This window comes from Nicotiana tomentosiformis, chromosome 3, assembly GCF_000390325.3.
Source record: "Nicotiana tomentosiformis chromosome 3, ASM39032v3, whole genome shotgun sequence".
NCBI classification, from domain to species: domain Eukaryota; kingdom Viridiplantae; phylum Streptophyta; class Magnoliopsida; order Solanales; family Solanaceae; genus Nicotiana; species Nicotiana tomentosiformis.
In genome coordinates, this window is record NC_090814.1 from 84,271,020 (window position 1) to 84,297,297 (window position 26,278).

The window sequence follows — 26,278 nt, forward strand, 5'->3', positions numbered from 1 at the left end:
ATCCCGATCCCATATATATCCTCACAATCAGGCCCCCGGCCTCACCCAGTCATCAACATCTCCAGTTTCCCGGGCTCTCAGAAATCAGGATAAGCAGCCCAAACAACAATGACATGATGCATCAATAATGAAAAATAGAGACTAAGATGTAATGTGCAAGTAAAACTGTGACTGAGTGCAAAAGAATAATTTAGCAGATAATTCAATATATACGCGACCTCTGTCGGCCCCTACAGTGTCAACACATGTTTTAAACATGATTTATAGTTTGATTTCTTTAATACGTGAAAAATAAACGGATATCAATAGATTATTCAAGCACACAGTTCCATGGAATTTATCAAGTCATAATTCCTACGGTGCATTCCCACACGCCCGTCACCTAGCATGTGTGTCACCTCAAAACCAATCACATATCATAGAATCTGGGGTTTCATACCCTCAGAGCTAACTTTAAAACTGTTGCTTACCTCGAACCGTGTAATTTCTTACTCTACTATGCCTTTGCCTCGCGAATCGGTCTCCAAATGCCACGAATCTAGTCATAATTAATTCAATCTAGGCAATATAAATTATAAGAATTAATTCCATATGAAAATACTAATTTTTCAACAAAATCCGAAATTTAACTCAAAAATCGGACGTGGGACCCATGTCTCGGAACCCGACAAAACTTATAAAATCCGAAAGCACATTCAACCACGAGTCTAACCATACAAATTTACCAAATTCCGACATCAACTCGACCTTCAAATCTTAAATTCTTATTTTAAAATCCCTTGGCCCAAATCCTCTACGTTCACCTCAAAAACATGTAATGATCACAAGTGACTTACCTCAAATTTTTCCGTGAATTCCCTCTGAAAAATCGCCCAAACCTTGCTTGAAATGTCAGAAATGAAGTCAAAATCGCGAACCCTTGTTTTTAACATTCTGCCCAAACGTTTCGCTTCTGCGGCTAATTATACTTATGCTGAATCTGCGATGGAGCCTGCCCCTCCGTGTTCCGCTTCTGCGATCACAAAGCCGCTTATGCGGCTTCGCAGATGCGGCGAAATCTTTGCACCTGCGCACACTGCCTTGCCAGCCCCCCCACTTCTGCGCTTGCCCAGATCGCTTCTGCGAGCTCGCACCTGCGAGAAAATGTCTGCAGGTGCGATTACACCAGAAGGCAAAATTTTCAGATTTTTTCTTAAGTCCAAATTTTGATACGTTAACCATCTGAAACTCACCCGAAGCCCCCGAGACCTCAACCAAGCATACCAACAAGGCCTAAAACATCATACAAACTTAATCGAAACTTCAAATTACATTAAACAATGCAAAACCCATGAATCATACCCCAATTCAAGATTAATGAAACTAAGAATTTCCAACTTCTATATTCGATGCCGAAACCTATCAAATCAAGTCCGATTGACCTCAAATTTTGCGCATAAGCCACAAATGACACAACAGACGTATTCTAATTTTCTGAATCGGATTCCGACCCCGATATAAAAAAGTCAACTCCCTGGTCAAACTTCCAAACTTAAATTTCTATTATAGCCATTTCAAGCCTAGTTTAACTACGGACTTTCAAATAATTTTTCGGACACACTCCTAAGTCCAAAATCAACATACAGAGCTATTGGAATCATCATAATTCTATTTCGGGGGTCGTTTATACATAAACCAATATCCAGTCAACCTTTTCAACTTAAGTTTTTATTTTTGGAGACTAAGTATCTCAATTCATTTTAAAACCTCGCCGGACCCGAACCAATTACCCCGACAAGTCACATAACAACTGTAAAGCACAAATTGAGCAGTAAATGGGGGAACGAGACTGTAATACTCAAAATGACCGACCGGTTCGTTACATTCTCTCCCTTCTTAAACAAACATTTATCCTCGAACATGTTTAGAATTATACATGGAGCCTCAAATAGGTATGGATATTTGCTCCGTATCTCCCGTTCAATCTCCCATATAGCTTCTCTGACTGGCTGGCCTCTCCACTGCATTTTCACTGAAGTTATGTTTTTTGATCTCAGCTTTCGAACCTACCGGTCTAAAATGGTCACCGACTCCACATCATACGTCAAATTACCATCCAACTGTACTGTACTAAAATCAAACATATGAGACAGATCCCCGACATACTTCCGAAGCATCGATACATAAAACACTGGATGAACACCCGATAGACTAGGCGATAACGCAGTTCATACGCCACCTCCCCAATCTTTTTAAGTATTTCAAATGGCCTAACATCAAACTTCCTCAAAGTCTACGGGAGCCCAACTATGAAGTGCATGGTAATACGCTCCCACTTACACTCCGGAATTTCAAGTCTCTGAAGTAATCCGCCCGGTCTCTGATGCTCGTACTTAACCTGTTGACAATTTAAACACCTAGCTACAAACTCAACTATATCATTTTTCATTCTCCTCCACCGACAGTGCTACCTCAAATCCTGATACATCTTCACGACACCTGGATGAATGGAGTACCACGAACTGTGAGCCTCCTGGAGAATCAAATCACATAAACCATCTACATTAGGCACACATAGCATGCCCTGCATCCGTAGTACAAAGTCATCCCCAATAGTGACTTCCTTGGCATCATCGTGTTGAAATGTGTCCTTAAGGACATGCATATGTGGGTCATCATACTGACGTTCTCTAATACAATCATAAAGAGAAGACTGAGAAACCACACAAATCAAAACTCGGCTCGGCTAAAAAATATCCAATATGACAAACTGGTTGGCCAAGGCCTGAACATCCAAGGCTAAAGGCCTTTCTACTACCAGTAAGTATGCTAAGCTGCCCAAACTCTCCGCCTTACGACTTCAGACATCGGCCACCACATTGGACTTTTTGGGATGATAGAGAATGGTGATATCATAATCCTTAAGCAACTCCAACCATCTCCGCTACCGCAAATTAAGATCTTTCTGTTTAAACAGATGCTGTAGACTCCGGTGATCGGTATAAACCTCACAATGGACACCGTACAAATAATGCCGCCAAATCTTCAAGGCATGAACAATAGTTTCTAACTCAAGGTCGTGGACCAGATAATTTTTCTCATGTACCTTTAATTGTCTAGACGCATAGAAAATTACCCTACCGTCTTGCATCGAGACCAATATGCGAAACATCACAATACACAGTATAAGACCTTGAACTTGTAGGCAACACCGATATTGGTGTTTTAGTCAAAGTTGTCTTGAGCTTCTGAAAGCTCTCTTCACACTCATCCAACCACCTGAACGGAGCACCTTTCTGGGTTAATTTAGTCATAGGCGCCGCAATAGACGAGAAACCCTCCACGAAGCAAATAACCGACCAAACCGAGAAAACTCTGAATCTCAGTAACTGAAGATGGCCTGGGCCAACTCTGAATTGCCTCTATCTTCTTCGGATTCACCTTAATTCCTTCACTGGACACTATGTGTCCCAAGAATGCCACTGAACTAAGCCAGAACACACACTTAGAGAATTTAGCATAAAGTCTCTCATCTCTCAGCCTCTGCAATACAATACCCAAGTGTTGTGTATGCTCCTTCTGGATACATGAGTACACTAGGATATTATCAATAAATACCACGATAAATGAATTAAGATACGGTTGGAATATGCTATTCATCAAGTGCATAAATGTTGCTGGGGCATTGGTCAACCCAAAAGACATCATGAGAAATTCATAGTGACTATAACAGGTCTTTAATGCCACCTTTAGAATATCCAAACCCCGAATTTTCAACTAGTGATACCCGGATCTCAAATTAATTTTGGAGAATACCCTCGCTCCCTGAAGCTGGTCAAATAAATCATCAATATGCGGCAAATGATACTTATTCTTGATTGTAACTTTGTTCAGTTGCCTGTAATCGATGCACATCCGCATAGTACCATCTTTCTTTTTCACAAACAGAATCGGTGTACCCCAAGGCGACACACTAGGCCTACTGAGCAATAAGAGATCAACTCTAGTCTCCAGTCCCCCAATAATTACCACTCATGACCAATACATACGGTCCACAATAATAGTATCGCCCACCGGAGTAGATACAAAAATAGGTGAAACTAAGGACTCACGGGGAATATCCATATAATGAGCAAAATACGATGATACATATGAATAAGTGGAACCAGGGTCAAATAATATAGAAGATTCCTGTGGCACACTGAGACAATACATGTGATCCCTGCATCTGAAGCAATAACATTTGGCCTGGCAGGAAAAACATATAATCGGTCCTGACCGCCACCTGATCGGCCTCCCCCTCTTGGGCGACCCTTAGCTGATTGAATCCCACCTCAAGCTGGCTGGGCAGGTGACGAAGTAACTGGTGTTAAAGTCGTAGTATGACTCAACTGCTGTGCTGGACCTCCCGGGCGATGAGGACACTGCCTCCACATATGCCCAAAATCCCCTCACTCAAAGCGACTCCATGGTATTGGTGGTGGTGAGGACTGAATCGGGCCCCGAGAACCAAAATAACCGCTAGAAGCACCCGATGCAAATGAACCCTGAACTGAAGGAGCACAGGATGAACTCTGGGCTGGAAGGGCACTGAGAGATGACTGACCCTGATGAGAACTGTATGAACTATGGCTGGATAATGCACCATGGTGAACTGGATGACCCATCTGATCATGTCAGAAAGAATGACCCGTGTCGTGGTAATACTGACCCCCTAAAGGAACTCCGCTAAAACCACTCGATCCACGAGGCCTCTTGGCCTCCCTCTCTCCTTGATCCTAACTACGGACCATCTCTATCGCCGAGCAATGTCAACCACCTCGTCAAAAGTAGCACCAGATACCCATTCCCAAGTCATAAGTAACCACAGCTAGTATGTGAACCTCCTAATCCTCTCCCTATCAGTGGGAACCAACCAAACTGCTTGACGAGCCAACTCATAAATCCTTATCATGTACTGGGTCACAGACATTCCATTTTGCTGAAGCTGCTCAAACTGTCTGCGCAGCTCCTCCCTGCGAGACTGTGACACGAACTTCAAAAAAGAGACTAGAGAACTCCTGCCATATAAGTGGTACTGCACCGATTGGCCTGCGTTTCTCTTAAGCCTCCCACCATCTGAAGGCAACCCAGAAAACTAAAAAGTAGTGAACGAGACCCCACTGGTCTCCAGAATACCCGTTGTCTGAAGCATCCGCTGGTCATCTGCCATAACAGGGACTACCAGGTCCTGAGCAGCTGCAACCTGCTGGGCTAGTAGTGCCCCCAGTATCTGAAGTCCCTGCACTACCTGCTCTGGAGTACGGGTAATAGGGGTATGAGTACCTCCCCCGACCTAAGAAGTAGTTGGTGCGGTCTGAGCCGAAACCACCCGAGCAAGGCCACTGCAAACAGTCAATATCTGAGCCAAAGCCTCCTGAAGGCCTGGAATCATAATGGGCACAGCTGGTGCCTGAGCTTGTCCCGCCAGCTCAACTATATCTAGAATTTGTTCCTGAATTGGAGCAACTAGTGATGTTACAGGTGCTGCTCCAACTCCTGTACGAGCTACACCTCGACCTCTACCTCGGCCCCGACCTCTACCACGACCCCGACCTCTCGCGGCCCTAACTGGTGGCACTGTTGGCTGACCTACCGATCCGGTAGTACGTGTCGTCACCATCTGTGAAAGAATAGAATAACAAAAATTTAGTTTCCGAAATTAACAAATTCGCATGACAGAATACAAGAAAGTGAAATTTTTCTAAGGGTTCGGCAGCCTATCGAAGATAAGTACAGACGTCTCCGTACCGATTCGCAAGACTCTACTAAACCTGCTCATGATTCGTGAGACCTATGTAACCTAGGCTCTGATACCAACTTGTCATAATCCAAAATCATACCGGTCGTGATGGCGCCTAGCATAATACTAGGCAAGCCAGCAACCTCAATCAACCATAATTTCTTTTAAGCTTGAAAATATAATATTTAATTTTAATTAAAAACCCCACACATACTGATATAAATACACTCCCAAAATCTGGTGTCATTGAGTACATGAGTATCAAAATGATAATAAAGTCCGACTGATAAAAACATTGTCTGAAAATATAGAACATTATAAAAACTGAAAGGAAAGAGAGTCAAGGTTTGCGAATGTCATGAAACTACCTCGATAGTCTCCAATAGATAAAGCTCCGAAAAACTAGCAACCGTGATGTCCAGAAGTACCTGGATCTGCACACGAGGTAAAAGGTGTAGTATGAGTACAACCAACTCAGCAAGTAACAATACTAAATAAAGAACTGAAAGTAGTGACGAGCTTTACGGCTAAGTCCAATTACAGTAATTTCCAACATAAGAAGGTAGGCATGCTTTCAAGCTCAACATTTAAGACCCAAACAATAATCTCATATCAAGTTCAAATGAAAACCAAAGATAATATCTCTCAGAAATTTCCAAACAGTGATATATGACAGCTGAAATGCAAAAATATGGAATCAATGCATCCTCTCAGACCAACAATCACTCAGACCTCCCATTCACTCCAACCTCACAATCACCCTTTCCACACAGTCACTCATTTCTCTCAATCACTCAGAACTCGGCACTTAGCACTCGCACTCGCACTCAGTAGGTACCTACGCTCACTTGGGCTGTGTACAGACTCTGGAGGGGCTCCTTCAGCCCAAGCGCTATAACAAGCCAGTCATGGCACAAATTAATGAAACATGTTGCGGCGTGCATCCCGATCCCATATATATCCTCACAATCAGGCCCTCGGCCTCACCTAGTCATCAACCTCTCTAGTCTCTCGGGCTCTCAGAAATTATGATAAACAATCCAAACAACAATGACATGATGCATCAATAATGAAAAATAGAGACTAAGATGTAATAAGCAAGTAAAATTGTGACTGAGTACAAAAGAATAATTTAGCAGATAATTCAACATATACACGACCTCTGTGGGTCCTTACAGTGTCAACACATGTTTTAAACATGATTTATAGTTTGATTTCTTAAATATGTGAAAAATGTACGGATATCAACAGATTATTCAACCACACAGTTCCATAGAATTTATCAAGTCACAATTCTTACGGTGCACGCCCACACGCCCGTTACCTAGCATGTGCGTCATCTCAAAACCAATCACATATCATAGAATCCGGGGTTTCATACCCTCAGAGCCAACTTTAAAACTGTTGCTTACCTCGAACCGTGTAATTTCTTACTCTACTATGCCTTTGCCTCGCGAATCGGTCTCCAAACGCCTCGAATCTAGTCATAATTAATTTGATTCAGTCAATATAAATTCTAGGAAATAATTCCATATGAAAATACTAATTTTTCAACAAAATCCGAAATTTAACTCAAAAATCGTCCGTGGAACCCACATCTCGAAATCCGATAAAGGTTATAAAATTCAAAAGCCCATTCAACCACGAGTCTAACCATACAAATTTTACCAAATTGCGACATCAACTCGACCTCCAAATCTTAAATTCTTTTGAAATTTCTAGGCCCAAATCCTCTAATTGTACCTCAAAAATATGTAATCTAGTCGAAATACTCAATGATAATCCAATATTATTGACTAATAATGATCACAAGTGACTTACTCAAGTTTTTCCGTGAATTCCCTCTGAAAAATTTTCCAAACCGTGCTTGAAATGTTAGAAATGAAGTCACAATCGATAACCCTTGTTTTTAACATTCTTCCTAGACTTTTCGCTTCTGCGGTTCACTAAGCCGCTTCTGCAGCGAAGCTGCCGCTTCTGCAGCTAATCACGCTTCTGCAGAATTTTGTCCACTTCTGCGAAGAAGCTGTCCGCTTCTGCGATGGAGTCTGCCCCTCCGTGTTCTGCTTCTGCGATCACAAAGCCGCTTTTGCGGCATTGAAGATGCGGCCAAATATCCGCACCTGCGCACACTGCCTTGCCAGCCCCTCCCCACTTCTGCGCTTTCCCAGATCGCTTCTGCGAGCTCGCACCTTGGAGAAAATGGCCGCAGGTGCGATTATACCAGAAGACAAATTTTTTAGATTTTTCTTTAAGTCCAAATTTCGATACGTTAACCATCCAAAACTAACCCGAGGCCACCGGGACCTCAACCAAACATACCAAGAAGTTCTAAAACATCATACGAACTTAATCCACATCAACATTATTTTTAATCCCCTTAGCGGTAATTCTGCCTCCGCTACTAACTATCTCTCTTCTCTATAATCAGTATGCAATCCACAATTTCTCTAACTCTCCGCTTGTAATCCCAATTATTCTCACTGAACAACCGAGCTGCTTCTAGGTTTGCAGGACAATTCAAGTTTGGCTAAGATGGCAATAACTGAATAGATGCAAGCAAGGGCGGCTGTAGCGTAAGGCAGGTGAAGCTATTGCCTTGGGCCCCTAAATATTTAAGGCCCAAAAAATATAAAGTACTACTATATCATTATATAATATATGTAATTTCTATTTATACAATTATTAATAAAATATTTTAAATTTTAATATATTTAAAAGATTTGGTAGAGCTAGGATTGAATGTGTTAATAGGATAAAACTTTTCCCTCACTAAATTAAATACTATATTTACCTTCTTATCAATTCTATTTTTCTTTCTTTCTTTTTTCATATTTTTCACTATTTTACTCCCTAATTTCAACTCAAATTCTCTAAATTATCTATTCTTTTTTGTTATATTTGATTGATCTACACATCAGAAAGCAAGTTCTTTTATGTCTCATCTTTTTTAACTAAGAAATTTCCGAGACAAGTATCGCAAGGTTTCAAATACAATGAATAATAAGCTCAACTCTTTTACCATTTTCACTTAATGCTAAGTTTTTGTATAGGAGAGAGTTCAATACCATATAACGTGCGCCTAACCCACACATTATACATTGCTCTCTCACCACTAGATCAAAGCCATGTAGACTTTTTTTGTCTCAATATTATATGGATTTTATGAAAAAAATTTCAGGGTCTTTTAATATGTTTTAGGTTTAAGCCACCAATTCCGATGAGCCACGATGATTAATGTTCAATAATTATTTATAGATTACTGCCCCATTAACGTGTTGTTCAACCAACTTCATTCACATTTGGTAACTAAATAACACATTCATTGATTATTATCTTATCTTAATTGAAACTCTATAAAATTTGATTTAGAATGCCAGGAGTGGACAAGTGGCTCAAGTAGGAGACTAGTAAAGCTTTGATTTAGGTTTCCAATTGTTTTCAATAAAGTATTTCATGATCTTATTTCAACTTAGGCAATATTAAAGTTTTTGAAAAAGAAAAGTACAAAAATCCTTGGAAAGAAAGCAAGATTTTCTACTCTTTAACACTAAAAATATTTTAGAACTTCGAATTAAATTACTTAAATCTTTATATTAGTAAATATATTTTTTACAACAATAATAAAGGTAACATATTGAAAATACATGTCTAACATTTTATTTATTTAAGTTGTAGTAGTCTCTTGACACTACCAGGTTGTAATATTATAGTTGTATTATATTGCCCCGTTCGGGTATTGTATTTTATCCCGTTACAAGATTTGGTGTCGTTATTATTTATTGTTAATATTATTCATGCGCGAGATATTATTTTTTTTCCAACAAATACTAAATTCATAAAAGAATAGTGAAGTGGATGAAGTTTAGTGACTTTAGAACGAGTAAAATTTAACGTAATGAAAAATAATTTGGTGACTTTATTGTTAGAATTTTTAAAATTTAGTAACTTTACTAATGATAGTGGGTAATATTCTATTACTTTAATAAGATAATTTTGTAACTTCTTGTAACAAATATCATGATAATGAAATTAACCCAAATTGCTATCTTGGAATCTTGGAGATTTTTTATTTGTTCATTCTTCATTGGTAGCAGACGAGCAGTATTGTTCCCGAAATACCGAACACTGAAGCTGTGCGCAGTGCAGTGCAGTGTGGTGAGAAAGAAAAGGAAAGAAAGAAAAACATGTGAGCAAAGCTGCATTTTGCACCATTTTCCAGTTCGCATATCCATAGGTAGATGTATGGAGATTCTACACAAACAATCGGAGCTATTAATTTAGTGTCAGTACCATTAAACAACGTGCAAGCAAAGTTGCCGGTTTGCACCATGTTCCAGTTAAGATCTCTTTATACACAAACATATTCTAGAAAAAACAAGCAGATCAGCAAAGCTAAACAAAACTATGTGGATTTTCAACAGAAAAGGGCCATCTGGCTTTTCATATTCGTCCAAGTCACCCATGGAATCGACGGCTCTGGTCTCACTGCCATTGTAACATGTTCCACTCTCCTTTCTTCATTTCACTTTCTTTTGGATGAAGAAACATGCCCATTTGGTGGCATGCAATAGGTGTTTGTATATATATGACTATTTCTTTTATGTCTACATTCAGCTCTTTGCTTTAATAACTTTAATTTAAAGTGTGACACTTTCATGGATTAATTGGACCATTCTTTGAGGAGAAGGATTGTGAATGTTTCCTCACGGCTTCATAGATTGGCATATAGCAAGGGAATTCAGTTTGACAAAATTAATGACCCCAAAAGGTAATCTTACTATATTAGATGCAGAATTTCCAAAAAGTTTTCTTGATGGTTATCAAGTGAAACCCGTTTCACTTAAATTCATCACCTGCTTAATGAGATCCCGGAAATTTGACAATTACTGTCTAATAGCTTCAGCAGTTCCATGCTGAGTGTATAATATATTGAATACAGATTTCTGTCACGGTCCAAAATCCAACCAGTCGTGATGGCACATAACCCAACCCGCTAGGTAAGCCAATTAATAATTATTCAAATTAATGAGATTTTTCAAGAAAGAAATGATAATAAAACTACTTTTATACAAGAATTCTAAGGACTGGTAGTACAAATCATGAGTTTCTAAGATTTAGAATTTATAAAGCTGGAATGAAATAAAGTACATAATCTGTTTGAAATATACATGAATAAATTAAGATTCTAAAGCTACCAAGATCAAGAGGCAACTATGACCGGAACGCAGGTACATCTTCAAATCCAGCTCCCATCGTGCACATCAACATCAACAATATCCAACATCTGCACGCAAGGTGCAGAAGTGTACTATGAGTACAATCGACCCCATGTACTCAATAAGTAACAAACCTAACTTTAGGTTGAAAGTAGTGACGAGCTGGAACAAAGGTCGGAGTCCAACACATATAGCCAACAACGGTTCATAACAACATAATAAAAATGATAAAAGAAATAACTCAGAGATATAGTGCTCAGCTCGTTCACCGTTCCGGAAAATAGGTATGCTTTTCGAGTATGTCAGTGAAAATCCAAATCTTTTACCGAAATCACCAAAATATGAGTAAGTTGTAAAATTGCGATTTTTCCCAAAAACTTTCAGGAGGTAAATGTTTCATTTTCAGATGGCATGATGAAAGTACATCTTTATGCCTACATGCTAATGTGTATGTGAAGTCGTGAATGACACAATGTCGTACAATATGAGAAAAATGCATCTCTATGCTTGTATGTCAAGTGTGCATGTCGAATACAATGCATCTCACTGATAAAACTATATGCATACTCTCAGAGTATCAATTCATTCAGTCCTCCAAATCGCTTGGCACTCGCACTCAGTAGGTACCTGCGCTCACTGAGGTGTGTACAAACTCTGGAGGGTCTCCTTCAGCCCAAGCGCTATAACAAGCCAATCATGGAATAAATCAATAAAACATGCTGCATCGTGCAACCCGATCCCATCATAAATCAATAATATATGTTGCGGCATGCATCTCGATCCCATCAATATCCTCACCATCAGGCCCTCGGCCTCACTCAGTCATCAATCTCTCCAGTCTCTCGGGCTCACAATGTCATGAAAATCAGCCCAAAAATGATGATGTGATGTATCAATAAATGGTGACAGAGACTGAGATATGATATGCAAATGAATGCGTATGACTGAGTATGTAATTGCAATGTAAACAAATAACTCAACATCAGAAATGACCTCAGTGTGTCCCAATAGGATAAGCATATAGCCTAGACATGGTTTCTAACATGGATCACAACCCAATTACTGTAGCACGTAGAGATTTTATAGATACAAATAAGATTAGGTAACTACACAGTACCACAGAAATAACTGAGTCACAATTTACACGGTACACGCCCACACGATGTTCAAAACTCAAGAATTCGCTTTATGAAACTTTAGCCAAAAACCCCTATTTCTCTTTTGGAACCCTCAATCAAATACCGAAAATGAAGATAGATTCATAATATAAAATCGAAAATGAGTAGAGAACACTTACTCCAATCCACATGGTGAAAATTGATTGAAGAATCGCCTCAATCCGAGTTCCATAGCTCCAAAAATGCAAAAAATGGTCGAAACCCCTGAAATATAGTACTTTATAATCACAAGGCGAATTAATGAAACGCGATCGCGGAAATACCATCGCGATCGCAAAGAAGAAAATTCCACTGCCCAGAAAATACCTTATGCGATCGCAAATAAAGGCCCGTTAACGCGAAGAACAAACCATACTGCCTCACAACACTAAACTATGCGATCGCAAATGTACCCATACGAACACGAAGCACACAGGCGACCAAGCTTCGCGCATGCGTCCAATAATACACGAATGCATTGAAGAAGCTTCCAACTCCCGCTCTCAGCTCAGCCCTACGCGAGCGCGACATCCACTATGCAAACACGTACAGTCTTCAACACCAAGCTACGCGATCGCGGATGACCAATTGCGAATGCGGATAGGAAACAGCCCAACTCCATATTTCCCTCTATGCGATCGCATATACTAATCCGCAATCGCGAAGAAGAATCCATCCACTAGAAACCAGAACACACCAGTAAGGCCAAAATGAAGGAAAATGATCTGAAACACGTCCGCAACACACCCGAGCCACTCGGGACCCGTCCGAATATACCAACAAGTCCCATAACATAACACAGACCTACACTAGACCTCAAATCTGACATAACAACATCGAAACGACGAATCACACCCAAATTCGAACTTGGGTGAGCTTTGAACTTTCAACTTTCAAAACTCGCGCCGAAACATATCAAATCAACTCGGAATGAACCCAAATTTTGCACACAAGTCCCAAATGACATAATGAAGCTATTTTAATTCCCGGAACCACAATCCGAACTCGATTTCATCAAATTCAACTCTCAGTCAAACTTATGAACCTTTCAAAGCTTTAAATTTCCAACTTCCACCAATTAGTGTCGAATCCTTCTAGGAATATCCAAATGCAAATCTGGGCATACGCCCGAGTCCAAAATCACCATTCAAACCTAACGGAACCATCAAAACTCCATTTCGGGATCAATTCACAAAAGTTAAACTTGGTCAACTCTTCCAACTTAAAGCTTAAATCATGAAATTCATTCTTCCAAATTGATTTCGATTAACCTGAAAATCAAAATCGACGATTCACACAAGTCATAATACATCATACGAGTCTACTCATGCCCTCAAACTATTGAGCGAAGTGTAAATGCTCAAAACGACCGATGAGGTTGTTACAATTTTCGTCGTCATCATACCAGGATTATTACTCACAATTTGTTACATGTTCTTGGTGTACCATCTCTCTTATTGATTTTGATGTCCTAGACTTTCTAACAGCACCTTGAAATTCGTTTTGCAATATGTTGTAGATGTATTGGTGTGACCTGGAGAGTACTGGATGTTATACTCTCCGTATTTGAGCTTTAATATAAATTATTTTAGATTATCCTTTATTTGCGATCGCATCATTTGAATGATCACTAATCTTATTTGCTTTCATTCAATATCAATAGTTGCTCATCGCTACTATAAAATTAATCAAGATGGCAAGCTTTTCTTGCTCAAAATTGAGATTTCATTGCTGTCTATTTCATTTCAAGCCGCATAAACATGACTATGTTTACATGATACAAATGGCTTTGGCATGTGGGAACTTACTTATCATTTGTTGGGAAAAATAATAATCCCGTACAGAAATAATATCTACGATAAATAATAATAATAATACAAGAGAGTAGCAATGACACCAAATCTTTTATTAGGGTAAAATACAATATCCGAGCAGAGCAATATTACCACTATAATATTACAACTTAGTAGTGTCAAGAGACTACTACAAATTTGAAAGAAATAACACTCTTTATTTTAAAAACCTTACTATAATATTACTACCACTCACTATTTATCTCACAGACAACAATATGTGGATTACTCTCACTACTTTGCTTTCTGCTTAGCTTCTCTCTCTTTTTTTTTGGTGTGTTTGGGATGAAACTCAATGAATCTATTTATAAGGGAAGACATACTTGTAATAATATCACCAAACGAACATTTTGGAAATGATACCTTTATTTCCGTGTCTTCCAGCTACTTTATCGCCTACTTTGATTTCACATTTTTGTAAAATATATACAAGAATCGTTTCGGGATTATAACTGAAACCACGCCATCTAATTTAGCCAAACATAATTGACTTTTGCAATTTGCATTACAAATTGCTAAATTGCTTCGGCCGCCCATACGCAATGTAAACCGCTAAACTTGACTTTTTTTTTAAATTTTTATTCAAGTGGGTCCCACAAAATTCTATTGCTTTTCCTTTTCCTTTTCAAAATTTTTCTCTTTCTTTCTTTTCTTTATTTATTTTTTTATTTAAATAGGTCCTACAAATTTTCTCCTTAATTTTGATTTTTCTTCTCCATTCCAAGATTTGATCTCAATCTCTGAAAATCTTTAAATTTGAGAGGCTTTGTGAAAATATCTACAACTTGATTATGAGACTTCACATATTTGAGCTCGACTTCCTTCTTGGCAATGCATTCTCTAATGAAGTGATATCTTGTATCTATATGCTTGCTTCGATCATGATACATCAGATTCTTGGTAAGTGTCTATGCGAATTTGTTGTCAATACAAATCTCCGTAGCTTCAATTTGTGATAAATTGAGCTCCTTCAATAATCTTTTCAGCCATATAGCATGACACGTACAAGATGTTGCTCCTACATATTCAGCTTCACAAGTCGAGAGAGTAACTATGGATTGTTTCTTTGAACTCCAAGAAATAACAGAAGAAAAATACAAAGCAATTGTGCTTTTTCTATCATCAATATCTCCTGCATAATCACTATCATAAAATCCCATAAAGTTGAAATCATTATAAGAAGAATAAAATAACCCAAAGTCGATCGTACCTTTTAGGTAACGAAAAATTCTTCTAGTGACCTTCAAGTGAGTGGAGGTAGGAGCTTCCATGAATCGACTTACTACCCCAACTGCAAAACGTATATCTGTCCTCGTACAAGTCAAGTACCTCAAACTTCCCACAAGATTTTTAAATAATGTGGGATCCACTTTTTCTCTTTCATCAAACTCCCACTCTCCATCGGTGTGTTCAGGGGGTTGCAATCGACCATGTTGAATTTTTTCAATATCTCTTTTGTGTAGCTTTCTTGAGAGATAAAAATTCCATCTTTCATCTTCTTCACTTCTAGGCCCAAGTAGTATGACATGAGCCCTACGTCTGTCATCTCGAACTCACGAGACATATTTTTCATAAAAGCTTCAAACAAACTTGGGTTATTACCCGTGAATATAAGATCATCAACATAAAGACAAACAAGTAAGATATTTACATTAGTATGAACTTTAAGGTAAAGAACATATTCATGGAGACAACGAGTAAACCCATTATCTTGAAAATACTTGTCGATGCAACTATTCCATGCTCGTAGGGCTTGTTTTAATCCATATAAAGCTTTCTTCAACTATAACACTTTATTTTTATGGTTTTTAACCACAAAGCCCAATGGTTGTTCAACATAGACTTCTTCTTCAAGATAGCCATTCAAGAATGCTGATTTGATATCTAGTTGATGGATCTTCCAATTCATTTGCTCTGCCAAAGAGATCAGCAAACGAATCGTCTCTATGCGGGCAACAAGTTCATAGACTTCTTCATAGTCAATGCCTTGCCTTTGCTTGTAGCCTTTATCCACAAGTCGTGCCTTGTATCTCTCCACATCTCCATCAACATTCTTCTTTGCCTTGTATACCCATTTAACTCCAATTGCTCGATGACCCTTGTGAAGTGTTGTTAACTCCCAAGTGATGTTCTTCTCTATTGACTTGATCTCTTCCTACATGGTTTGTCTCCACCTATTGTCTTCAATAGCTTCATAAAAGTTTATTGGTTCACTATCAGCAAAGAGACAATATAAAAAATCAAAATTAGTAACTTCTTCTGTGTCCTCATGTGGCTCTTGAATACTCCTTGTCCTTTGCGGTTGTTCATTTGAACTTTCTTGAGAAGAGGGAGATGCAACATTTGTTGGAGAAGGATGTGGAGTTGTGTACTGCACAAGTTACACGGTCTTTGGTTCTTCTTCATCACCAAAGTATGGAATAAAATCATATGAAGTTTCTTCCTGAGCTTCCCAGTTCCATGAAAATTCTTCATCAAATTCAACATCGCGACTTACCATCACCTTACTGCTGCTTGGATTGTATAACTTGTAGCCTTTTGAACTCGTATCATAGCCAACAAACATAGGCTTGACCCTTCGATCGTCAAGATTTGCTTTCCCTTGATATGGCACATGAGCATATGCTATGCTCACCAAGATTCTCAAGTTCTTGACACTTGGATTTCTTCCACTCCATGCTTCTTGAGGGGTTTGATCTCTAACATTCCTTGTTGGAGACCTGTTGTTCAAATAAATTGCACAAGATACAACTTCTGCCCAAAATTCCTTGGGCATACTTTTAGCTTTTAACATAAATCTTGCCATATTAAGAATCATTCGATTCTTTCTCTCTGCAACTCCAATTTGTTGAGGTGAATAAGGTACCGTTAGAGGACGACGAATTCCATGAGACTAACAAAAGTCATTAAATATTTTTGAAGTGAATTCGCCTCCTCTATCGGACCTTAAAGATTTTATTTCATAGCCACTTTTTTTCTCCACAAGTACTTTGAAAATTTTAAAAGTAGCAAAAACTTCAGATTTTTGATTCAAGAAATAAACCCAAGTCTTTCTACTAAAGTCATTAATGAAAAGTAGAAAGTGTTTACTTTTACGGAAGGAAGGCGGATTGATTAGTCCACACACATCAGTGTGAACAAGCTGAAGCAGGTTGGTTGATCTTGACATGGCCTCCTTTGGAAAACTCCTCCTTGCATGTTTTCCAAGAAGACAAGCTTCACACAATTGATTGGGATGGTTGATTGATGGCATCTCATGCACCATGTTCTTTTCTCCCATTGTTTTGAGCACTTCAAAATTCAAGTGTCCAAATTGCATGTGCCAACACCATGATTCATCTTGCACATTAGTCTTCAAACACTTTGCATCAATTGTTTTAAGATTCAGAGAAAATAATCTATTCTTTGCCATATGCACTTTAGCAATTAGAATTCCACTTGAATATCTAAGCCAAAGATGCATAATTTTCTTGTGGATGTCATATTCCTTTTCAAGAAGTTGGCCCAAACTCAAAATATTATTTTTTAATTTTGGCACATAATAAACACTTTGAATTAGCTTGTGACTATCATCTTTACAGGAGATCAGAATCGTACCTATCACTTCGATTTGAATCTTTGAGTTATTTTCAAAGAACACATTACCTCTCACCATTTTATTGATCTCTACAAACTTCTCTTTGTATCCACACATATGATTGCTTTCTCCATTGTCCAAATACCATGAGATGCAATCATCCTTATCTTCTCCCTTGAGTGCCATCAACAACGTTGACTCATACTTTCTTGTCATCAACAAGGTTAGCTTTTTCTTCAACATTGCTACGATATTCCCAAGAGTAATGGCCAAATTTATGATGATTATAACATTTAATTTTTGATTTGTCATACCTTTGTCCATTATTTTCTTGGTAGTAGCCACGTCCTCTTCCTCCTCTTTATCCACGACCACGACATCTGAATGTTTGGTGGATTTTAACTTCATTGTTGAAGTTGTTACCGATACTTCTTCCTCTTACATGACCGCCACGACCTTATTTTCGTCCATTCCCTCGATAACTCTTTTCACCTCCATAATCCTTGAAGGATGCCTGAGTTTTAAGACGTTTCTCCAATGGCACTTCTTGGCTCCCTTTGATCTTTTCTTCGTGGGCCTGTAAAGAACCCTCCAATTGCTCCACCATCATAGAGTCTAAATCTTTAGACTCCTTAATAGCACACACCACAAAATTAAATTTAGGTGTTAAAGTACGAAGGATCTTTTCTGCCACACAGACATCTTCTATGTCCTCCCCGTATCTTCTTAATTGATTCACAACAACCTTCACTTTTGAACAATAATCCGAAATGCATTCGGATTCTTTCATTTTTAAAATTTCAAAACCAGCCCTTAGAGTTTGAAGTTTTGCCTTCCTCACCTTGTCAACTACTTTGTGAGAATCTTATAAAACTTCCCAAGCTTTATTTGAGGTGGTAGCATCTGCCGCCTTCTCAAACATGGAATCATCGAAACATTAGTGGATGGGCGTGAGGGCTTGTTGATCCTTCTTCCTTGTCTTTGCCAAGACATCTTTTTTATTTTGAGGCAGAGCTTCCTCATTATCGGATTTTGCATACCCTCTATCTACGATTTGCCACACATCCTGGGAGACAAGAATGACTTTCATACGTAGACAATATTTCTCATAATTATCTTTTGTGAGACGGGGGTACTGAAAAGACAACAAACCATTATTCGTCATGGCTCTGATACCACATTGTTGGAAAAAATAATAATCACGTGCAGAAATATTATCCACGGCAAATAATAATAATACAAGAGAGTAACAATGATATCACATCTTTTATCGAGGTAAAATATAATACCCGAGCGGAGCAATATTATCACAATAAAATTACAATTCAGTAGTGTCAAGAGATTATTGTAACTTTGAATGAAATAAACTATTTATTTTAAACACCTTACTATAATATTACTACCACTTACTATTTATCTCACACACAACATATGTGGATTACTCTCACTACTCTACTTCTGTTTTGCTTCTCTCATTTTTTTGGTATGTTTGAGATGAAAATGAATGACTTGATTTATAAAGGACTTGTTGCTAAATTGCTTCAGTCGCACATATTATGCAATGTAAACCACCAAACTTGACTTTTTTTTTTTTTAATTTTTATTCAAATGGGTCCCACAAATTGCTTTTGCTTTAGCTTCTCCTTTTCAAAATTTTTCTCTTTCTTTTCTTTGTTTCTTTTTTATTTAAATAGGTCCCACATCATTGTCTCTATTGTTTGTTATTTATATGCAGCTACAACATCATCGGTGGATACAGCCAATCAAAGCTCGCCAACATACTGCATGCAAATGAGCTTACAAGACGCTTAAAGATATTTTTCAGAAAATAAATCTTGCACACTACTTTCATTTTGAGGTGTTTTTAAGTAAATAAATCTTACATACTGCTTGTCATTCTGAGGTGTTTTTCAGAAATTAAATCTTACATACTACTTTTCATTCTGATTTTATCTTGGCAATTCTTGAGTAGTCATTATGTGTCTCCGTTCCTCGAGACAAATACATATATTTCTTGTCATGAAGTTTTGGGTATTCCTTTTTGCACATCAAGAAATTCTTGGATTGTAGTCTCGACTTCTGTAGCCCAATTATAGCGTTGGCTGAGCGGTTCATGTCATTCAATTTTTATTTCTCGGACTCTCCAAAAATATTGTCGTGTCGGATCCTCTAAAAATAATATATTTTGGAGGATCCAACATGGGTGTGGCATCATTTTGGAGAGTCCGCGCAATATACCGTTCAATTAAACTCTAAAAATTTGAGTGACCTTTATTTCGAACAGGAAGATGGAGTGGAAATAACTGCATATTCACTTCATCCTGGGAAAATCACAACCAATAATTTTTGTTATATGCGTGTTGTTGATGGTAATAACAATATTCTCTTTTCGTCCTTTTTTCATATAGTAGCTGGTGTCTGATTAATATGAGTGGTAAGTTAGCTACCTTTTATATGTCTAGAAGAAAGTCTCTAGTGCTCTGAGTATCACTAATTCATGGCATAATGAGCAAAAGGCAGTCGCGTTTTGATTTGTACATTTCTGGTGCATCATTAATTAGCTCATATTTTGTTTTCCACATCTGACAAATTAATCCGTAAGTTTGTGTTGACAAGTCACTCTAACTCTTCCTTTTTTCTTACTTTGTCATCTTCCTCCTTAAGTATAGTGGTCGTTATTGAGCCACTAGGTTGTCTCCTTGCTTACTCGCATAGCCTTGTGAGATACATATATCTAGTGACAGTTGACTTCAGACAGTCTTTACATATAGTTTTAATCTAATCCCACAAGCCATTGTTAGAATATTTACATGTAATGTTTGTTTTGCATGCTCCCTGAAAATGAAGCAGACACGAAATACTCCTTTCTGCTTATTTCATTGAATTTATGCTCCATTTTCTCTATGCTATAGGTCTTGTAAGCACGCTTGAAAAATTTATCTTCAAAAATGCTTAAGAGGTTTGTTCCGCATTGAAGTATTTAAAATATGTAGTATGCACATATTCTTTTGCAATCTATGCATAGGAGAACGATTGGCATTTTCTTCCGGAGCAAGTAGTTTGGCTCATGCTAAATGTCTAAATAATATTCGGCATATAGTACCACTTATTGCTATCAGAAGCTTTTTTAGGATTGTTAATGATGTTCTCGTGAATCAGTTATATAAATATTGACCAGTCTCATCTAGAAACATAATTTGTTCGTGTTTCTTTAGCCTTCAGTTAGAATTCCTGCTATGAACAGTGGAAAGTGTCAAAATCTTAGCCATTGGCGAGCACTATGAACGTGAAGAAGAAGAAGAAGAAGAAGAAGAAGAAGAAGAAGAAGAAGAAGAAGAAGAAGAAGAAGAAGAAGAAGAAGAGAGAATTGAAAAATTTCCAACTAACATTTACAACTCCAACTAACTCAGTATATACAAGCTAATTAGAAAAATTGAAAATAATAATAGAGAACCCCCAATTTTTAGTAATTACAATATGGTCCCAATAATAACTAACTACTTCACCTAACTAACTTCCTAACTTCCAATACTCCCCCTCAAGCTGGAGGGTGAAGAATGTTGAACACTCCCACCTTGCTTAGTAAAAAATGATGTTGTATAGATGTTAATCCCTTAGTGAAGAGATCTGCTTGTTGATCTTTAGTGAAAACATACTGAGTAGTTAAGAGACCTTCTTTGATACGTTCACGAACAAAATGACAGTCTATCTATATGTGTTTGGTCCGTTCATGGCATATGGGATTCGCAGCTATTTGCATCGCTGCTTTGTTATCACAGAACAATGTGACAGGCTTAAGAATAGACACTCCCAACTCTGAGAAAAGCCCCAACAACCACACTATCTCTGAAACTGCTGATGCCATGCTGCGATACTCTGCTTCAGTGTGTTGCTTCTTTGATTTTCATGAAATCAAGGACTCACCAAGTTTAACTGCATATCCACTAACATACCTCCTTGTCATTGGGCGCTGGCCAGTCAGAATCACAAAATGTTGTCAATGTATCAACATGACCTCATTTCAACAGGACTCCCATTCCTGGTGTAGATTTTAAGTATTTGATCACTCTAATTGCAGCATCCATATGTAACTTCTTAGGCAGTTGCATAAATTAACTTAAAGTCTGCACTGCATAGCTGATATCTGGTCGAGTGACTGTTAGATATAGGAGTTTTCCTATCAACTTTTGATAGCTATTTGCATCTGTCAAAGGATCTTCATTTTCTACTCCAGTGGCTTTGTCATACTCTACTGTGGTGAGCTTTTGGTTGACTTCAAGTGGTGTTAAGGCTGGTTTGGCATCACTTAAGCCCGACTCAGAGATGAGCTCTAAGGTATACTTTCTTTGGTTAAGCAGTATTCCATGATTGGATCTCAATACCTCAATGCCTAAGAAATACCTCAATTCTCCCAAGTCTTTGAGTTTGAATTGCTGATGTAGAGCTGCTTTCGCTTCATCAATCATGTCCTTATTGCTTCCAGTCAGTAGCAAATCATCAACATAGATGAGGATCATGACAATATCCTTGCCCGACTTTGTGGTGAACATAGAATAGTCATAAGTACTCTGCATAGAACCTGCTCCCACCAAAGCTTCTGTAAGTTTTAAATTCCATTGCCTTGACGCTTGTTTGAGACCATATAAAGACTTAAGCAAGCTACACACCTTTTGCTCCCCCTACCTTTGGAAACCCTGTGGCAAATCCATGTAGACTTCTTCAAATAGGTCTCCTTGAAGGAAAGCATTAAAGACATCCATTTGGTACAAGGACTAATCCTTTGAGGCTGCAAGGGCTATCACAGATCTAACAATCACCATCTTTGCAACTGGTGAAAAAGTCTCATGATAGTTTAGTCCCTCTTGTTGATTGTATCCCTTTGCCACTAGTCGTGCCTTGAATCTTTCTACTTCTGCATTAGCTTGGTACTTTATTTTGTACACCCATTTGGACCCAATAGAAGCTTTGCCTGGTGGTAAGTCAATAACCTCCCAAGTCTTATTATCTACTAATGCTTGTATCTCTTGTTTCATGGCTGTGATCCACCTCTCATCCTTTACAGCTTCCTTGAAGTTATAAGGCTCTTTCAGGACTGAAAACACTGACACATAGCTTCTGTACTTTGAGGACATCTTCTCATAAGACATGAAGTTTGAGATTGGATAGTTGCATTTTGAGGACTTCTGTGGCTGCAATACATAGTCCTTTTTCCATATAGGTGGATTTTTTTACTTTGAGTGACTGTCTAGTTGGTGCATTGGAACTAGACTCAGCATTAATTGGCACGAAGCATAAGCAATCACCCTACCCTCCTGCATCAGAACACATCCAATACCTATCCTCGAGGCATCATAATACACAGTGTAAGAACCTTAAGCTGATGGCAGAACTAACACTGGAGTTGTGGTCAAGGTAGTCTTGAGCCTCTGAAAGCTCTCCTCACACTCATCCGACCGCCTGAATGGAGCACCCTTTTGGGTCAATTTGGTCAAGAGCGATTCAATAAATGTTGTTGTTCTATTTTCTTAAATAGAAAATCATGCTCCCTGAAAGAAACATCCCTGCTAATGAAGAATGTTCTAGTGGTTAGGTCATATAATCTATAAACCTTTTGAGAAGTTGAATACCCCATGTGAACAACTTTTCTTGCTCTTGCAGCAAACTTATCATCTAGCACCAGATTAGTGGCATAGCATAGACACCCAAATACTCTTAGATATGCTATTGAGGGCTCTCTACCATACAACATTCCATAAGGACTCTTTCCAGCCAAGATTCTGGTAGGCAATCTGTTTATTATGTAAATAGCAGTTTGTACGCACTCCCCCCAAAACATATTTGGAACATGGCTTTGAAATTTTAATGTCCTCGCAGTATTCAGTATATGTCTGTGTTTCCTTTCAGCTATCTCATTCTGCTGGGGTGTATACACACAACTACTTTGGTGAATAATACCTTGTGATAACAAGAATTCACTCCACAGTTTGTTGAAAAATTCCTTTTCATTGTCTGTTATCAAGACCTTGACAGAAGTATCAAACTGTGTTTTAACCATGTAAACAAATTGCTTCAGGAAAATAATAGTTTCGTTCTTAAACTGCATCAAGAAAATCCAAGTTGCCCTAGAAAAATCATCTACAACTGTAAGAAAGTAATGCTTCATACCATGAGTGCTCTTCTTATATGGCCCTCATACATCCATGTGAACCAATTTAAAAGCTCTAGTACTCCTTTTTAACTATTAGGGAAGCCAAGTCTACACTGTTTAGATAAAGGGCAAACAATACATTTATTTTGCATATAACTATCTACTTTATTTTGCAAAAAAGAGACATATTGCATAACAGGAACAGAGGCATGGCCCAATCTCTCATGCCACAAGCATGATATTTCACCACTTGATCCTTTCACATCTATATGAGCTGCTAAAAGTCTGACTCCTCTTCCTTTCAGTATATATAAACCTTCATCTTCTTTATCAATCGCCTTCATCCTGCCATTGTAAAGGTCTTGAAACACACATAGTGCAGGTAAAAAGGTGGCAGCACACTTTAGATCTCTAGTTAGCTTGGACAATGACATTAGATTAAACTTGAAATCAGGAACATGTAGAACATTCTCTAGTTTATCAACATATGACAAATATGAACTTCCCACATGTTTAATTTTTGTAGTAACACCATTTGGCAATGTTGCTTTATCTTGTGTCCTGTCATCTATTCTTCTTACATCACTTATTAAATCTAAAGTAGATGATATGTGATGTGTTGCTCCTGAATCTACAATCCAATCATCATTCCTTTTGTTTGAAACATGCACACTGGAAGATAATGCAGTAATTATACCTGCAACAGTTGCTTGATTTTGAGTCTTAATGTCACTTGGTGGTGAGTCTTTGCTGAGCAAGTCTAGGATCTGTTGGTACTGTGCTTATGTGAAAAAATGATCTCCTCCTTTAGACTGTGATGCTACTGATGCTCCTTGTGAGCCTTGAGCCACATATCCTTCTTCATGATTCACAGAACCTTCCACATGATTTGCAGCAGTTAGTATCCCTTTAGGTTGAAATCCTTTCCTTCTTCTGAAATCTTCAGGGTACCCTACGATCTTGTAGCAATTTTCTTTTGTATGTCCTCTCATACGACAATGTTCACATTGCAGATATTGTTTTCTTCCACGAAAACCTTGACCTCTCCCTGCTTGCATAGCTAATGGATCTGTCTTATGACCTATAATTCCACCTCATGCGCATTGTTGACTATCATCCTGTGTTATAAGTGCATATGCCTGATTAAGGGGTGGTTCAGTGGTTTTCATTAAAATTTGCCTACGAGCCTGATCGTATGTATCATTTAGTCCATCTAGGAACTGCATAACTCTTTGTTGTTGTAAATGAGTCATATGCTCTTTAGATTTTGGACAACCACAGTTCGGAGATGGTACTAATGCATCATACTCTGCCCACAGCTCCTTCAACTTGGTAAAATACACAGCTACATAATCCGCTCCTTGAGATAATCGCGAAATTGCTCTGTGTAATTGAAAGATACGCACTCGATTCACCTTATCAAATCGCTCCTGTAGGTCTTCCCAAACTGCATGTGCATCTGATGCATAAATGATCCCACTAAGCAGATCCTTCGAAACAGAGTTCATAATCCAGCTGTGCACTATCGCATTACAAGTTTCCCATTCCTCATGGAGATTCTCCTCGAACGACACCTTGGCACAAGCTCCTGTTACAAACCCTAGCTTCTACTTAGCTTTGAGAGCAAGACGCATCGATCTTCTCCACAGTCCATAGTTTTCCGAACCTGTGAGCTGAATTGGAATTAGAACCAATCCTGGCGTGTCTGAAGGTTGAAGGAAAAGTGGATGTGTATGATCGATTCTCTCCGTCGCCATTAATGCACCAGTTCGAGCAATTTTTCTCAAATTGAAAAACCCCCCAGAGAATTTGAAGTAAAGATTAAGAGAATGAATTGAATAATCAATTAGTTGAAGAAATTATACGGCTTCACAGATCAGTCTCCAAAGCTCTGATACCATGTCCAAATCTTAGCCATTGGAAAGCACTATGAACGTGAAGAGGAAGAAGGGAGAATTGGGAAATTTCCAACTAGCATTTACAACTCCAACAAACTCAGTATATACAAGCTAATTAGAAAAATTAAAAATAATAATAAAGATCCCCCAACTTCTAGTAATTACAATATGGTCCCAATAATAACTAACTACTTCACCTAACTAACTTCCTAACTAACAATAGAAAGCATAGAATGAAACCTTACTAAACAATGAAAATGTAGAAACTGAAACCTGACTGAACACTGACAACATAGAAAACGAACCTGACTAAAAATATTCCTAGAAGGCAAGTCAAAACACAAACCAAAGGATGATTTGTCACAGAATAATTTGTTGACGAGAAGTTTTATGGCGTGCCCTCTTTTTATCTCACAAATTTGTAGATCGATATCTTACACTTTTGGGTCCACAAAATTGTGAGACAAAAAAGAGAAAAATAAATTGTTTCCATGTTGACTAACTTATGGCCTTTGCTTAGACGAAGAAAAACATTTAATGAAAGAATACAAAATCATGATGACATGGAAAATAATGAGTTTAACATTCGTGTTTCCTCTTTCTACAGGGAGCATCAACCACCTGTTATCTTGCATTACATCCACAACAGCGATGGCTAAGGACAT

General features: G+C 38.2%; 3 protein-coding genes across 3 annotated transcripts in view; 1 reads left to right on the plus strand and 2 right to left on the minus strand.

Annotated features, from left to right (window-relative positions):
• LOC104087229 (short-chain dehydrogenase TIC 32, chloroplastic-like) overlaps nt 1-20,526 on the plus strand; it is a 62,944-nt gene extending 42,418 nt beyond the window's left edge. Inside the window, exon 7 of the mRNA XM_070197190.1 lies at nt 20,480-20,526. Coding sequence (XP_070053291.1) covers nt 20,480-20,523 — 44 coding nt within the window. The 3' untranslated portion in view covers nt 20,524-20,526. The remainder of the gene's footprint in view (nt 1-20,479) is intronic.
• A 1,153-nt stretch (nt 20,527-21,679) lies between these two features.
• Nucleotides 21,680-22,327, minus strand: LOC138908109 (uncharacterized mitochondrial protein AtMg00810-like). Its single transcript, XM_070198748.1, has 2 exons — nt 22,261-22,327; nt 21,680-22,146 (listed from the first exon to the last, which is right to left on the minus strand). Exons 1-2 carry the CDS (start codon nt 22,325-22,327, stop codon nt 21,680-21,682), a joined length of 534 nt encoding a protein of 177 aa, XP_070054849.1.
• Nucleotides 22,328-24,809: 2,482 nt separating this feature from the next.
• LOC138908110 (uncharacterized) lies at nt 24,810-25,472 on the minus strand. Its single transcript, XM_070198750.1, has 2 exons — nt 25,382-25,472; nt 24,810-25,303 (listed from the first exon to the last, which is right to left on the minus strand). The coding sequence occupies exons 1-2, from the start codon at nt 25,470-25,472 to the stop codon at nt 24,810-24,812; spliced, it is 585 nt and encodes a 194-aa protein (XP_070054851.1).
• Between the last annotated feature and the right edge of the window lie 806 nt (nt 25,473-26,278).

Bases quoted from the DNA above. Each gene is read 5' to 3' on its own strand.
- LOC138908109 (XM_070198748.1), bottom strand. From the start codon at position 22,327: ATGGATGTCTTTAATGCTTTCCTTCAAGGAGACCTATTTGAAGAAGTC. The intron at 22,147-22,260 runs GTTTCCAAAGGT...TGGTGGGAGCAG, and splicing joins CTACATGGATTTGCCACAGG to GTTCTATGCAGAGTACTTAT.
- LOC138908110 (XM_070198750.1), bottom strand. From the start codon at position 25,472: ATGGCGACGGAGAGAATCGATCATACACATCCACTTTTCCTTCAACCT. The intron at 25,304-25,381 runs GTTCGGAAAACT...GGTTTGTAACAG, and splicing joins AATTCCAATTCAGCTCACAG to GAGCTTGTGCCAAGGTGTCG.